This window comes from Zootermopsis nevadensis, unplaced genomic scaffold (assembly GCF_977971745.1).
Source record: "Zootermopsis nevadensis isolate Lab colony 2312 unplaced genomic scaffold, Znev_1.0 Znev_ptg000022l, whole genome shotgun sequence".
Classification (NCBI taxonomy): Eukaryota; Metazoa; Arthropoda; class Insecta; order Blattodea; family Termopsidae; genus Zootermopsis; species Zootermopsis nevadensis.
In genome coordinates this window covers 18884337-18900359 of record NW_028259154.1, presented here as the reverse complement: position 1 = coordinate 18900359, position 16023 = coordinate 18884337, and the positions used below count along the sequence as shown (strand labels likewise).

Below are 16023 nucleotides of genomic sequence, written 5' to 3'. Positions count from 1 at the left end.
CCTATTATACTACACTTCAGTTTCTGTTGTGTAAAGGTGACGAAACATTTATGTACATTTTAGTTTCGTCCCATCTGTCACGTTTCCTTTCAATGAGACTCCATACTATTCCACCCGAGGCTGACAAACGAAAGGTTTTCGCCATTTCCACAGTTCTTAATGGTGCAGCTAGGGGTTTATACTATGACCTCACATTTCCCACTACTCGCAATTTTGAGCTTCAATATCACCAAATGATACAGTGGAGTGCTTCTTAACTGCGTGGGGCCAGTGGACCCAGTACCAGATGGGTGAATACTGATTCCGGTGTAAATATATTATATATAAATTTATGGACAACGTTTTTCCGTCCATCTTGATACCAGCGGGATAAAACAATATTTTTGTGCATCGTCTACTTGAAAAGTTCCAATATGCAAACAACCTGCTGCAAATAACGGGACATTACATTTCGATACTGATATTGGTCCAATGCAATTTACGTCTCATTACAAAGAAAATCACCAATTCCTCGAAATCGGATAAATGTAACTCGGCATCATACAGTCCAGGGGTTTTGCGGCCTGCTAATTTTTTGTGCGGCACACGCGATTCTGTGATATATCACCCTGTTACGATGTAATAATTCACATTTGTTGGAGAAAATAAATGAGAAACATGTAAACCCGTTTGCGTAACATCTTTAATAAATTCTCATGAACATTAAAATAAAAGATCATTCGCGCGTCCAAAGCCTAATGTGACATATACTTGTATACAACGCTGGAAAACAGAGTTTTACGTGCTGATACTCAAAATGGTAACCACAAACAGAGTAATTTTGTAGTTTTCATAAGCCTGATCGGAACAACTTTATTCTTCCTGATATCCATTTGCTCAAAATTTCTATTTATTTAAACATTTCTATATAGAGATTATGATATTAAGTCCCCAAGGATTTCTGTTTTGTCATAAATAATTATTCCATTACGTATTAGCGCCTATTAATGATAGATCCACATGAGTCCCATGTCATGCGAATTCTATTACAATTCGTCCTCGGGTCTCCTACAGTAAAAGGCATGCAAAACTACAGTTACCACTCTAGTATCAGAACCCGAAGTTTCAACATGACTGACAGGAAAACCCTCTACTCTTGTGGACACGGTACTTTCGGATTCGGGTTCGTTTAAAAAGCCTGAGTTTTATCGATAAGATGAGCGACTATTAGTTTCTGAAGGAGGACTCTGTTCCATGCAGTTCGTTACTTGTGTCGTGGTGTGCTAAAAATATCGACAACGTACTATACTCGAGTACTTCAAATCCATATCGACTGATATCTGAAGGCTCCACATTATACATGTTTGCTGACTTTCCAGCTGAACTAGGAACGACTTCAGGCTTTTGCTTTTCCAGGTATTCTAACCCTAAGTTACCCAATCTCAAGAAAATTTGGCCTAGATTCAGTGCCACCTCTTCATCGCCAATACTATCTGCTTCCTTTGAAGATGGTGGGTAATTGTATCCTTGTTACTTCACGAGTCAGAGTAAGTGGGGGAAGTTGGAGGCGACTACATCACATTACGAACACTCCTTACAGGGGCGGCCAACAACAGCTTTAATCGTCATAATGGAAGCAAGAACAGCCAACAGGTAATGCGACAATTGTTTAAGGAAATGAATTCGGATGAGTGACTGGTTGATGACTGATCGATTATTTAGTGACCCACTTAGTCAGTAAAACGGCAGGCCACGGACTCAAAGACAGCGTTCGATTCTTGTCAGGAACGTTACCAACGTTACAACCACATGCAAAATGACTCTGGGGATCACCTACCAGCCTTACAATGCCTATTGGGACCTTATTCGATTTAATGCCACAAAAGATGATGCTATAACGAAATGTGACCTTTACACGAAGTCAAAATTTTACATCAAAGAATGCCTTATAAAGGCACTGCGTGTAAGTTAGACGGATGAAACAACTTAACTTGTGGATTTTGAAAATGTCTCTGACCATAAGACGTACAATTTGGCCAGAAAGCGTTAATGATTGTTTCTGAAGCTGGTGCCTGTACCCGATGTCGACATGGTAAGCAAGAATGAAAATTTTGGTAACTGTGGTCATGGTAACCAGAAACGATTATGCGCAGCAGTGGCGAAAACGCGTCACTACAGGTCAGGTGACAGAAAGTGAAGACACGCTATCTTGAAGAGTTGGAAGGTGAAATCATGGATTTCCAAATTTATTTTCTATTGTGTTATTAGTAGAAGTACATAACAGGTTACTTAGAAATATTAAAATAACAATAAAATATGATTATCATAGTAAAATAGCAACACAGTCTATGAGATGCAGATGAGTCCTTCTTGAGAAGCTAACAGTCGTTCAACTAGTCATGAGATTTCGTACATCCACACAGCCTATTATTATTTAAGATTCGTTTTAATATTGCCCTCACATCTACTGTTCGGTCTCTCAACGAAGTGGTGTTCAGTTGCTGAACAGTCCTCATTTTAATAAAGTTTTAACTAAACAGTGTTGCTGACACCCCTGATATTAACACATGTATTTGGGGTAGCTCCTCGCTTTCACTAATACGCAAGACCTTAATTGACTAGTCATCTGCAGGAACACAGAGCTGCCGACTGACACACTTCCAGCCGTCGATTGAGTCTGTTCCCTCCTGCACTGTCCCTCTCTCATGCTCGTTCACACAATAATCACGTTACATAAATCATACTACCCCTTTGCGGTTCATCTGACGACACTGCCACTAGCTCAGAGAGGGATAAATAATGTATTTGAAAGGATAATGAAGGAAGCGGTCGTGGCCTAATTTAAGACAGGTCCATGAAATTTGTCTGGAGGAAATGAGGAAAACTCAGTCAGGACAGCCGATCCCCGGACTGAGATTTAAATCCGGGAACTCCCAAATACGAAGCAGGAGTGCTAACAACTTGGCAGCGACGTTTGGTCTCTTTCTGTCATTCATGAGGTATTCTACAGTTACACATTGCACTAACTGCTGCCATAATTAAAACAAGTAGGCCTACTGTTCATCATTAAGCATCACATCATGAAGACGTATGGAGAAGTGGAATTATAGCTCCACATATTCTTAACCTCAGAACCAGATAAAGGTGCATTAAAATTCCTCGCGCATATAATTCTGAAGCGTACACAGATCGTTACGTAACAGCACATCTAAAAGTCTCATGAGTGAAACAAGCGGCTCTGGCTGGATCGCGATTAACCACGGGCATTAAACGATCTCTTCTCCTTAATTACTTGTAATCACCGTGTCGTTTCAAACGCAAATACTTTTCATTTAATCTTATCTAAAGTAGTGCGTTTGTTAATAAAGAACTTCACGATAAGATTGGTATCAAAAATGTCAATTTTTTTACACAGACTTACTAACAACTTAATTATTTGAAGATGGCTGTCTTCTGGGTTGTTGTGCCGTGTAGTCTGGTAGAAGTTTACCGACATCGAACTGATGGTGGAGGCACCATGGAATGTGAAAAGTCGGTAAAGTTCTACCAGACTACACGGCACAACAACCCAGAAGACAGCCATCTTGAAACTCACAGCCGTGAAAACCCCAAATCCTGCAACATAATTATTTAACATTCCACGTCAAGCAACTGAAACATTTGCGGCAACCCACAATGGAGAAAAAATGAGTCCAAGTGCGCAAATACTTAACCTCAGAGCCACAAAATGGCAATATTTTAGATATTATAATGATTTGTTCTGTGAGTATAACTCTCAAGACAACATAGTCCTAAACTGTTATGTTATTTATATTTGTAAGGAGCAGGTCTGTTCATTACATCGTGTATTTGTGTGCGTGTGTCTCTTCATAATGTTTTAACGAACTGACAGATTTTGATTAAACTTGGCGTGAAAGTCAAACCACTGGAAGAGACCCCACATTTGTAGTTTCTTATTCCCCATCATTGTACCCAAGTTTATAGATTCAAAATAACACCATCATGGCTGCATGTAAACTTCTCAGTTGTGAGTTGGGATTACCAGTTGATACAGAGTCATAGCATTCTGTTTTGTAAATGATTTCGAGTGGGTCCACAGATACATGCATCCTCTGTTCAAGATCCCTTCTTAGAGCGTATAGTAAGAACATGACGGCGCCTGAAGCCATGGACTGATTTTAACTGTTGCTTCACTGATTCGGTGGCTACAGTATAATTGGGTTGGAATGTAGGTGTGTGGTATGGATTCGTGCATTGGAATCTCATTGGTACTCAAATGTTTCTCAGTGATATTTCGTCTTACGATGGTAGATAAAACCAGCTAACTAGATGGCTTACCGAACCCGAAGGTTCATCAACGAATTAACTAAAGCCCTCCACCGGACCCTGTCCTGGGCCAACAAATTAACTAAGACAAAACGAGCGTGTCTGAAGAATTCAGTATTTTAATCCAGAGCCCGAAGAGATCGAAAGGTCAAATGTTCAAAATAAGAAAAATATTCACTTTTTAAATGCCCCCGTATAACAATGCAAATCTTGCTATCAGAGTACCAACAAAGTACATGTATTATAAAACAGTAATGTTATTTTTTTCGTATTATTATTTGTGGTCTGCGTGTTGTTTTCAGTGTCGATATGAGTAGGGGAAGTGGGTAACTTCGTTCTGAAATCATTTTCCGGTATGTTACTTTAGGACACATTCTTCACATTACGGAATCAGTTTGATGTTATTGAAGGCAAAAAATGAGAGGGTCATCTGGCATACATGGGAGATGTACGTACAAAATTGTGTTCGGAAAACTTGCTGGAAAGCGACCACGCAGAAAAAAAGGTGTAGATAGGAGGATAATATTAACATTAATATTAAAGAAAATGGCCTGTAATGTGAGGATACGGATTGGATGTAATTGGCTCAGTGCAGGTTCCTGTAATGGGCTTTAATGAATATGGTAAAGAATTTTGTTGTTCCATAATAGAAGGTTAATTTTTTTTTGAAGGTATGGCCGTTGGAAATCCCACTACAGAAGTTCTGGGGATTTATCGGCTATGGCCACCTTGACTGTTTTGTCCTCTGGCAAATTTGTAAATCTTAATATTATCAGGATTATGTAATGAGATAATGAACAGCAGACGTGGCATTTCGTATTTAAAGAGAATTCTTGTATTTAAGTGAGATCAGAGGTTCCGACGGGATGAACATGTCGATGTTTGTCTTGTGAGCAGTAATGCCATATACACCTGTCAGTAGGTGGTTACCAGCGTTTCGGAGGAACGTACCACCCCAATTTTCACACTGCAACGCTGGTAACCACCAATCACACGTCATCTCAACCTATAAGACCATGATCGATAAAATGAAAAAAGTTTCAAAAAGCTGGATTTTCACAGTTAAAAGGAAACTTCATCAAATATATCTGGAAACTCACAACTTCCAGTTCTTGACTTTTTCCATCTCTGTCTACCGGTGTTTGAAGCTGTTTTTGTTATCGGAGGATGTGAACTGACTTGTAATAAAAATGGATGTTCCTCTTCCGTCTAAACTCATGTTTTTTTAATTAATTGATTTTTAGAGCTTGTATTTGAGACTCACGATGCTGAAAGGAAATTATTATCCAAGCTAACAAGTGTAACCAAGATCGCTACCGGACGACTGCTATTATTTTTAAAGAAAGCTAAACAACGATAGGTAAATGAATAAAAAGTGTAAGGAAGTTACGTTAGAGATGAAGTATGACGTACTGAAGTATAAGAAGCAAGTTTTTTACAGCTAAAAGCCCGAGGGCCATATATTAGTCGTGAGATTCTTTCCAACAACGAACATACAAGACAGAAATTCACGTCGAGACAACGATGTGCGTTGAAGTAGCACAGCGATAATATTACTTTATAACTCCTCACACAGCAATAAATCTTAAATCCTTTCATTGATGCTTTAATTACTGCACTTAATGGTTGCTTATCTGAATATTTCACAGAGGGAAGGTCTAGAATCTTGGTGGGGAGAAGATTTTGGCCGAAGAGAGAGAAAATAAGCTACATAACTTGTACTCTTCAAATCAAGGAAGATGAGAACGACCCAGAATGTAACTCGCATGAGGAGATGTGACAATGCCGTCATGACAACAAAACACGTTTACTTCGATATATCTGGATTTTCTTTTGTTGAACTAAGGATTGCACTGTTTCGACCTCGTGTAACATATTCTATAAATTTCAAAATTACTTTATGTGAATTAACTGAAGTTGGTATTTCAAAGTACTCGTATGATTCGAAGTTTGTGTTCGATGTCACTCATGCAGACATACGTAGTTTTTCATTTAACTACAATTCATCAACTGCAAAGCATAAGTTTGGCTGGCAGGAGGATGGGTTGTGATTGATGGTAGAATGAATGAGAGACAGAATGGGTTTAGGGGTCAGTGGTTGAGTGGATGGGAAAATTAGTGAATAAATGGGGGTGGATAGGTGGATGAGTGAGTAGATGGGTGGACAGAATCTCAATTTCGTAAATAAGCTAAGATCGTCTTTATCCAACAAGGATTATGATCTCGTGCAGTCATGATTTTAGTTAAAAGAAGTATACGTCTGAAGAAACTGAAGAAAACCAAGACGTGGGTACCATCTTAAGGAGCCCAATTCATTTCCGTGACGGACACACTAGCTCGCTCACTCAATATCGCAGTGATGGATGGCGAGCAACCAACTGATGTAATTCCTACAGTCGATACTTCGTGCTCAGACCAAATTCTGCATCACGAAAGTATACGTGCAGCCTATTTCCTACTTTCACGAGGTTCCGACACCAATGACCGATTTTACGAATAATCACGATCAGAATTCTATACATGGTATTATGTAAAATATGATATAATATGTAAAAACTATTTCACGCTTCTTAATTAACCGTGCAGTGGGTATAGTATCCACACCAAATTTTAAAATATGATTTTAAAGAGATTTGCCATTATAGGCAACACTAAACTCTTGTTTTTTAAGTCTATAATCGGTAGTAACAACATGGCGGATGAGAAAACTTGTGAGATGCGAGCTGCATTAACGCCACTTAGCACAGGGTCCTGAAAACATGCATGGCAAGAGCTTTTCGAATAATATGCAACCTTCATTAAGACATATATGGTGGGTAGTTGCGTTTTGTAGCACTTTGGTTGCATGCCATCTTAAGTTCCCTTTAGGTTTAGGACTAAAATTCATTTTTCCCTTGATTTGATCACCATAACACATGGTAAACTTTTTTTTCTTCTCCAGAGCGGGATACAAAGATTCACATCAATACAAATCAAGAAGTTCCTATATACTTTTGTTTATACTCTGACCCTGCTTTAATTCCTCCCTTGTGTGGCGAGAGCTTGAATCCATGTACATAATGTAACAGACGTGCAAAAATGAAAGGAAGAGCTGACATTGAAACATGAACATACAGAATGAAAACTGATAAAAATGTATGGGAAAAAATAATAAAAACCTGGAGTCAACGACACAACGAGCGTAAAGTACATCGAGTTTCCTTTATGTACTGTCAGGAACAGAACGTATATATAAACGAACACGATTTCCCCCACATCCTTACCAATCCAGCATTCCTAAACACACGATAAGAGTTCACACATCCGTTATCAATAATGAAAATTGCAAAAACTTTAGATAACCTTGTGGTCACCTTATTACAGTTTTTACCCTTCTGTTATTTTACAAGCGTTTATCTTTATGACAGAGATTACGTCATGTTGACAAATTTTATCACATTTCCTTAAATATGGATTGTTTGAAGGCAGAAGGAAACCATTTGGTTCTGCAAGTTCAAGTTATCGACAGATTTTAAAAGCGGGGGAAGAACGAAGACTCACTACTTCGCCATTCTAAACACTTCCCTTTGAAGAATGTAATGTAAACTACTGCTTCTACACTCAAGTGCAACAGAAGAAACTAAACGAGAAATAACTAAAGAATGTGACAAGAAAGGTTATGTTATCTCAAAACGTAACGAAACCACGTGGCTGATGTTGGTAAACTTACGTTTTTTACTTGAAATGCTTGTATCACCACTGCTACACCAACGGATGCACTTTTATTAATAATGTCAGAACGAAGAGATCACAGGCATAAAGGAAAACTTCGCAGAAATATAAAAATTTTGATAAACAAGACACCAATCACGAACTGACACTCGAAACAACAGACAAGAGTCATCTAGGAGAAGGAATTGTGGGAAAGTAGAGACATGAACGACATCTGATAAGTAGAATTGAAATTACGTTCTAAACATGGCGTTTCATACCTACATGCAGAACAGGCGTAAGATTCAGTCTCCTGTTCTGAATGTAGTGTGTTAAAAATAGATTGTAAACAAAATGATGACGTGAAAATAACAACTTTAACGCAATTACAATGTGAGAAATTATATGGCTAATACTGCTCTGAGGTAAACTGTACGAGCCATGCTAATTTCGAATGACTGCCTTGACACAAGCATTTAAAGAAATCGTATACAAGGGCACTGAACGCTCAATAAAATGAACCTAAACATAAATCAATTACATATATTCCACACAAAAACAATTAAATGTGAATTCGTTTTCCAAGAGGACTTGTTATTCAGTAATTCAGTTCCAGAACGTGTACTCTCCTCCATGCGATCTACACTCTCAATCAATCTTAACAGAGTTGCGTAAGAAGTCATCATCTTATAATTATCCCACTGCTGTTACTTTGCCGCTAACGTAAAAACATTCTCATTAGAAATAAGTTTGCACCACAATGACACATAAGTTCATATGACCTGAGGCAGGAATATAGCTTATCAAAACGGTGCTAAGTCATGGGGACTGGCCAATAGGCCTAGACCTATTATATTATTTTTTTTAGCAGGTGCACTGAATATACGTATGCAATCCACTTCGCAGAAAAATCATTCTTTTATTTGTATTTCTTTATGCATCATTCCTTATTTATTTGTGTATTATATATTCATTTACTCACCTGTTTATTTACTTATTTCTTCATTGACTCATTTGTTCAGTAATTTACTTATTTAGTAAATTACTTGCGTATTTATTGATTTATTAATTCGTTTTCCTTCCCGGAAAAATTCTAGGTTGCTGACCTTGTGTGCGGCATAACTATCTTACTATTCAAGACTGGTGCCTTTCCCCGTGACATTTGGTCAGGGTGCCCTCATTGCTGACAGCACTTTGTGATTACGAGCTCAGGGCTTGCCTTATCAGCCATGTTCTTATGGAAGCTTCGTTAGGCAAATACGATGTAACTTCATTCACAACGGAAGCAATAAGCTGCAGATGCAAAGCGTTCGTGTAGGCCTATACATCCGAAAAAAAGGCTATCCCAATCATAAAATTAATTATTTTTTATTTATTTTTAGATTCATCTGCTATAAAGTGTTCTTTGTGAACAGGGCTCTGAATAAAACATTTTGGCCTAAGTGACAGAGTGACAGATTGATGTCATGTCAAAGTTTAGCTTCTTGTACTAAGAAAATGGTGTTATTCTTATAGTTGCACTTCGCAATGGAACGTAATTATGTACTGTAACAACGAATATAAGTGGAACAATACAGTTATAAGTTATATTACATGTAGCGCTACATAACTGACTAGATTTCTTTTTTAGTATAGTCTGTTGAATGAATAAATCCCTACTTAAGTGGAGGAATTACTAGATGTCATCTTCAAAATCTTCTAGAAAATCCTCCAAGGTATCATCGTGGCTTCCTCCAGTCCTAAAACCCTGAAAACATAAAGTGACAACGTTTATGTGGTGTTCGCTCTTTCATTACGAGTACTATTGAAATACATAAATATACCTAAAGATTTGGTTATGAACTCCATGATTTCTCATTAGAGATATTCATTGTCATTTCAATGAAATATGTTTAACTGCAGTGTTTCGTTTTTAGAAGAATCCACTTTCGGAAAACTACCTCAATAGACTTGTAAAATTCGTTGAATTTATTTATGTATTTGTGGTTATTTAACGACACTGTCAGTAATTGAAATTATATAGCACTGAATGATACGATGACTAATAAATAATGAATTTGAAAGGATGCGGAAGGAAGCGGTCACAACATTATTAAAGTTACTATTCCGGAATTTGCCTACAGATACTGAGAAAAATCAGGAAAATCCTCAGCCTGGATAGTCGGCCTCCTAGCCGAGATTTAAACCCGAAACCTCCTGAAACAAATGTCAACATTTTCCACCTTTAATTTTCACACCTTTATTTATCTATTTATTTTCTGATATGTGAAGAATTTATTTCTTAAAATTTCAACGTGGCGATTGTATTTATGTACAGGAATGGGATCTCTTAAATATTGATAATATAAGTTTATAATTACGTTTAAACATGATTAGAATTATACTAACTGAGTCGAATGTGTTACCATGACGCCAACGGTTGTTTGATTGCCCTGCATTCTCCTTGTTCGGATCCTTACTGTTTGGCATCTGCGTATAGAATAATTAATTAATTAGTTAATTAATATTGTTTCTTTCTTCCCATAACCCTACAAAGTAATTAAATATTCATATTAGTATTGGTATTCTACAGAGAGTCTTATGTCCACACTGTCTAGATATACAAGGGTGAGTATGTAAGAGAGGCAGATTAAATTTGTTCTGGTGATGATAAAAGCATACACAATTTATCTATCCCACCAACTAAAGCACAGACTAATGATGTTTTAATAAGAAATGTTGCATAGCGTATCTACGTGTTCACACGTGTGATATTTTTCTATAACATACTACATTCCGAAACATGTTTTGAAACCACTATTACCCCCATCCCACCTCAGAAATCGAAGGATCGACTGTAGTAGCACAGCTTACCAGCGTCTGCGTCGGATCACATTGGATCAGAAGATCCTGCAAATGGTTGATGTACTCAATGGCTTTGTGCAAAGTCTTCACTTTGCTTACACGCTTCCCTCTGTAACAAAACAACGTGAAATAGAAACAAATGTTAAAAACATAAATTACGAGATGCCGAATATCGACAGTATGGTTAATTAAGCCTCTAGACTGCTGAAACAGTTATAATTAAATCTTATGTTGTGATATTTCACGTTCTCGCTGAGATACGTATGATGATGACAGTGTTCTGAGATGTTGCGACATTTAGTCTGGCAGAAACTTATTCAGCGCCTTGATGAGGGAAGTAGAACACCCATCTGACATGTCTGTCAATTTCTATCAAACTACACGGCGCAACATAGAATCTTATTTGTCCCAAGTCCTAAAGATGCAAGCACATGCTTCTGTGAAAACACATCTCTCTGTCAGATGACTCTGATATTCGTTATTGTTGTATTTATCAGTGTACTTCACTTGAATGTTTCTCCTGTCAGTAGCTCAGACTATGCAGCATTGAACGATAGCTCTCCGGGACGAGATTCGAGCCTAGGACCTCCCGAATACTCAGCAGGATTGCTAAGTTCTTCGCTGCGATGTTCAATGATTTCCTTACAGTAGCCTCATAGTACATATAAGCTAACTGTTTCATCATTTAGAATACTTTTCTTATTTACGTAAATTCAATATAGTTTCAACGTCAGTAGAAATCAAAGTCTAAAAACTCAGCGACGCCTTTCGAACTACGCTATTCGGCCAACTTCAGGTATTGTCATCGCTTAATCCGTCACACGGTGTGCAGTGCTTCAGATAAAATTATCTTCGTAATACCAACTGGACATTTTAATGTTTTTCTTTGACCGATTACATAGAGCAGAGTATTTCAGAAACTAGTAGTCGCTTAGACGGTCAAAAGCTTCATTTTAATTTTACCCTGTAATCTACGCATCGGTATCTTAAGTGTTATTTTCCCTCCAGGTTTTCCGACTAAAATTCTTTACTTATTCATCATTTCGTTACAGTCACTGTTATTATTTAACTTCTTGAAAATGTAAAACCACTTTATTTGTGTTAAAATTCGTTCTTAAGTTGTTGAAGCTACGACTTTCGTGAACTTGCTGAAACGGTAGGCCGTGGTTTTTGTTCTATATTCAATCATGCAAACGAGTAAAAGTTCGGATAAACTTGGTGCGCATTCCTATTTACCGCCTGTTTGTGTAGATTCACACCCACACACCATGGGCAGAAGCCAGGAACATGTATTAATGACCTCCGACAGTGCAGCCCGCATTGCCTGGATGTTCAGGGGTATCCTGCCTTTTAATTCAGCATAGATGCAAAGAAAAGCGGGTGTTTTAATATTTAGGTTACACATTTCAGCGGGAGATGCTGACCGGAGCTGAGACATTATACACACATTCACTGAGATATTTTGCCGCGAACATTGTCATATAGAACCTCCCATGTGTCAACGATACAGATTACGTGGAAGAACCTACGGGCTAACATAAGACTTGTTACCAAGACGTTGGGCTTCATACTTTGTACTCTCTGCCTTTTTTTAAGTTAATAAAGGATGTGATTGGTGGGGAATGTAACACACATGAGGACAATTAGAAATGCGCACATAATTTTGGCTAGAAAACCTCTGGGAAGTTGATTTCTTGGGAGAACTAGGTGTAGATCGACATTTGCTATCTTGGAGGGAAAGGTTGATAAGGTGTGGATTGGATCAGGTGTTTCATCAGTATTGGGAATTAGCCCATGGAAACAATCCTAATTAGCGGGGTATAACAATGAAAACGATAATTGGAATTTAAGTTTCCTTCCTGCAAACATTCAAGTACTGGTCGAATCCGCTGGGATCGGTTACTGCCCTAGTCGTTAAAGATACTTTGTAGAACAGTCGTGGAAAAGTACCTGTTGTTCTCGATGGGCACGACTTTACGCAGACGACTGAAAGCAGAGTTGACAGCTTGTACTCGGCGCCGCTCGCGAGCGTTTCGACGTGCTACCAGCTGCGGGGGCTTGTCGCGGTGCGGTACGTGCTTGTACGTGGCCGTAGAGACCTTCGTCGTCTTCGCCCGAGATGTGCTCCTCCTTTCTGGACATGTGCCCCTGCTGTCGTCCGGGTGTGCAAACAAAACATCGCTCCACTGGCTCGACTCCTCTACACTCACATCTGTTGTGTCTTCATCGTCCAGTAACAAGTCACTGTTCCAACAAGTTATATTCGTTTCTCCAGATATTTTTGAGATATTTTCACCGCAACAGTTAGTAGTAATGTCATCAGCCACTGATTCTCTTTCGTGAAAATTTGAAGACTTCCAAAAGTACTTTTCTGTTGTTGAAGCGTGTAATGGTGGTGGTTCACTTGTTGATACTGAAGGACTCGACCATGCCACAATGTCAGTTTTGATATTCGAGGTCGTCTTACCATTATGGCACCAGGTACAAGATGCAGGCGCTTCTTGGGAGTGCCTGATATCAACAGAACTGTTTTCATTCGCGAACATACATGGAGACAGCAGTGCCAAGTTATGGTCAAGATTTGTCATAGTTCCTAGAAGCATTAGTAGTCAACACAAAATATCAAGTCTTCTGTAAGTAACAGTACATGCATTTTAATACCACATATTAATTAAAACACGTGTATTTTACCACTGGTTCTTTAACATAACATGATCTGATCATAACCGCACATTCACAAAATATTTCTTCAATACACCATAGTACTACAGTTGTCCTTATGCACCACACGATGAAGACTTTTAAGAATGTGGAGGTACAGCTCTATGCATTCTTAATCTATACACCAGATAGAAGTGAAAACAGCTTCGCGCTTCGGCCTCTTTACCACAAGTAAAACTTCTCACACTTTCCGTTGAAGACGAGGCTGGTTTGGTGTAGAGCCGGTCTGGATGTGGTAGCAAAGAGAAGAATTTCTGCCTCTGTCGGGAATAGAAATCTAATCGTCCAGTCATTAGCCATTTACCTTTCGGGCTCTCAGCAGCACACTAAAATCCCCTGAACTGGTTAAGAATTGACAAAAGTACAAGATATTAAAGCAGTTCGTAATTTCCCTTGAAGACACAACATCACAAATACGCCTCTATGAGCTTTTGTACATCCGTTCATTTGGTACAAACCTGGGCTTAAAGGTAACCCCATAAATAGAGACGCCCTTAAAAACACGTCCGTCTGAAGTCAACGTGAGGATAGCAATGAGTTTTGAACTTGGTGCACGATGATATAGTTCACTGTTTTCGTACGTATTATGACAGACAGCTCGTGAGGCCAATTGTATCATCACGACCTCAAATTTAATCATATTGTAGGCCCGCATGCGTTTCCAACACCTGGCCAGGTGAGGAGAGAGGGTGTGAGGGGACAGAACACTTCGCTTACGTTAACCAATAATTTACAATAATCAGCTGTTCCCTAGCAGAATAGTCTCGAACTAGCGAGTGTGGTAAGTAGATGAATGAAAGGGAAATTTAGTGTTTGCTGTAGGACAGATTCATTTAAGAAGTTCGGATCTTAGCCCTATTACCAGCAAGCTTTAAACTTGCGTGTTGAAGCCAAAGTTCGTCTAAATAATTAAAAATTCAGTTCCTACTTCAGAGAAAACACTACACCACAACACATTCTCCATGATAACAATCAACTGGTTAATACTGTTTAAGGAATTATAGTTTTTTATTATGAGATTAATATAAAACCCATAAACACCCTCTTGTGTGCAAAATGCAATTACTGAATGTTGAATCAGGTGGTACATATATCAACCACTACGCTTTAGAGTTACGCGATAATTCATAATTAGATCTGGCGTCTATTCTTACAATTCCTTACGTGGGAAGGGGTGCAGAGGAGATAGGTTACTTGAGTATCACCTAAATTTCTTGATAATCTCCTAAATTTCTTGTTGAACTTTACAACAGATGTGAGTTAACATGGCACGCGACAAGCCTTCTCATAATAATGATCTGAGCTCGCTTGTTTTTAACATTCACTAGCCTTACTTTACATCTGAAATGAGATTAAAATCCAGCTGCAACCTTGAATTGCATCTGTTTTTCTCTGATGCCAGCCGCTTCATAATTTTCGTTTCTACCCCCTTGATCCATTATGTTTGAAGTTTCAATTTTTAATATCATTTGGCATTTAACTTATAATGGGCGTAAGGCTCCTTAAAACAACAAACAAAATGCAAACTATTTTTAAAAAGAGGAAAAAACGTGAATTAAATTCGTATATGACGATGATACTATTGTTGAAGTACACAACCACGTTACACATCTCTGTGTAAATAATTCAATTTATTTCTGCCAGTTAAGCGTATGTGGTTTAATGCCATTAGCGTACTAATACACATAATGCAAGACAAGGCTTGCATTCATAAATGCTGGAAGTATCCCACCACAGAACGAATGTCATAACAGTTAGATAATTGTGAATAAAAATGGTGTGCATTTTCATACAGTAATTCATTCAGTTTAATATTTGATGGCAAATACCTCGAAAACTATACGTAAAAAAATATAGGACATTTATAAACTTAGATGTTAACCGTACACAGGTTACAAACTGTATCAGCTGCATATGACCCATAATGTAAAGCTGATTATGAACAACGGATTGGAAATAAAACAGTTATGATTTATTTTGGAACTATCAGTGAAAAAGTCAGTCTGGATTATAGCCTATTTGGAAAATTATACTTGCACTTATACCCATAATGTTCGTAATAACTCAAGGTGTTATTGGATGTTCATTGTAACAGCTGGTCCAGACTGTGATTGGGGTGAATACAGCCCAGCAGGGTGTCGGCTGGACACGTGTTTCAATCTGAAGAAGGTTTGATCTTATGGCGCCGGCCAAAAAGTTAAATGCAATGCCAAACTACTACAGGCAGGCTATGCTGCAGTTTACGTGATATTTGTGTTCCCGAAAACTCCGCGTAATGCGTAAAGAGAACGTGTTTTCCACAGAAACAATGTTAAAAATTGATTAGATTTCTGAACTGATTTTAATTGTCAATTTCTTGTAACCTTCTCTGGCAATTTAAAAGTTAAATTTTAGTGCAATAATATATAAAAATCATTTACACATATACGGGTAACTCGAACAAGTTCACATCAAAATATTTTA

General features: G+C 38.1%; 2 protein-coding genes across 2 annotated transcripts in view; both read right to left on the bottom strand.

Annotated features, from left to right (window-relative positions):
* Positions 1-8156, bottom strand: part of aop (ETS variant transcription factor anterior open) — a 142564-nt gene extending 134408 nt beyond the window's left edge. Inside the window, exon 1 of the mRNA XM_022073283.2 lies at positions 8015-8156. The gene's annotated coding sequence lies outside the window, so the exon portion shown is untranslated. The remainder of the gene's footprint in view (positions 1-8014) is intronic.
* Positions 8157-8950: 794 nt separating this feature from the next.
* On the bottom strand, positions 8951-14132 carry LOC110834291 (uncharacterized). Its single transcript, XM_022073272.2, has 4 exons — positions 12790-14132; positions 10849-10948; positions 10384-10464; positions 8951-9742 (listed from the first exon to the last, which is right to left on the bottom strand). The coding sequence occupies exons 1-4, from the start codon at positions 13440-13442 to the stop codon at positions 9671-9673; spliced, it is 906 nt and encodes a 301-aa protein (XP_021928964.1). The 5' UTR covers positions 13443-14132; the 3' UTR covers positions 8951-9670.
* Positions 14133-16023: the final 1891 nt, after the last annotated feature.

What these genes read in the sequence shown, in the direction of transcription:
- LOC110834291 (XM_022073272.2), bottom strand. Translation starts at nt 13,442, where the DNA reads ATGCTTCTAGGAACTATGACAAATCTTGACCATAACTTGGCACTGCTG. An exon ending in GTGCCCATCGAGAACAACAG is followed by an intron (nt 10,949 to 12,789) that starts GTACTTTTCCAC and finishes GTTTTGTTACAG; the next exon opens with AGGGAAGCGTGTAAGCAAAG. An exon ending in ATGGTAACACATTCGACTCA is followed by an intron (nt 9,743 to 10,383) that starts GTTAGTATAATT and finishes TTATGTTTTCAG; the next exon opens with GGTTTTAGGACTGGAGGAAG.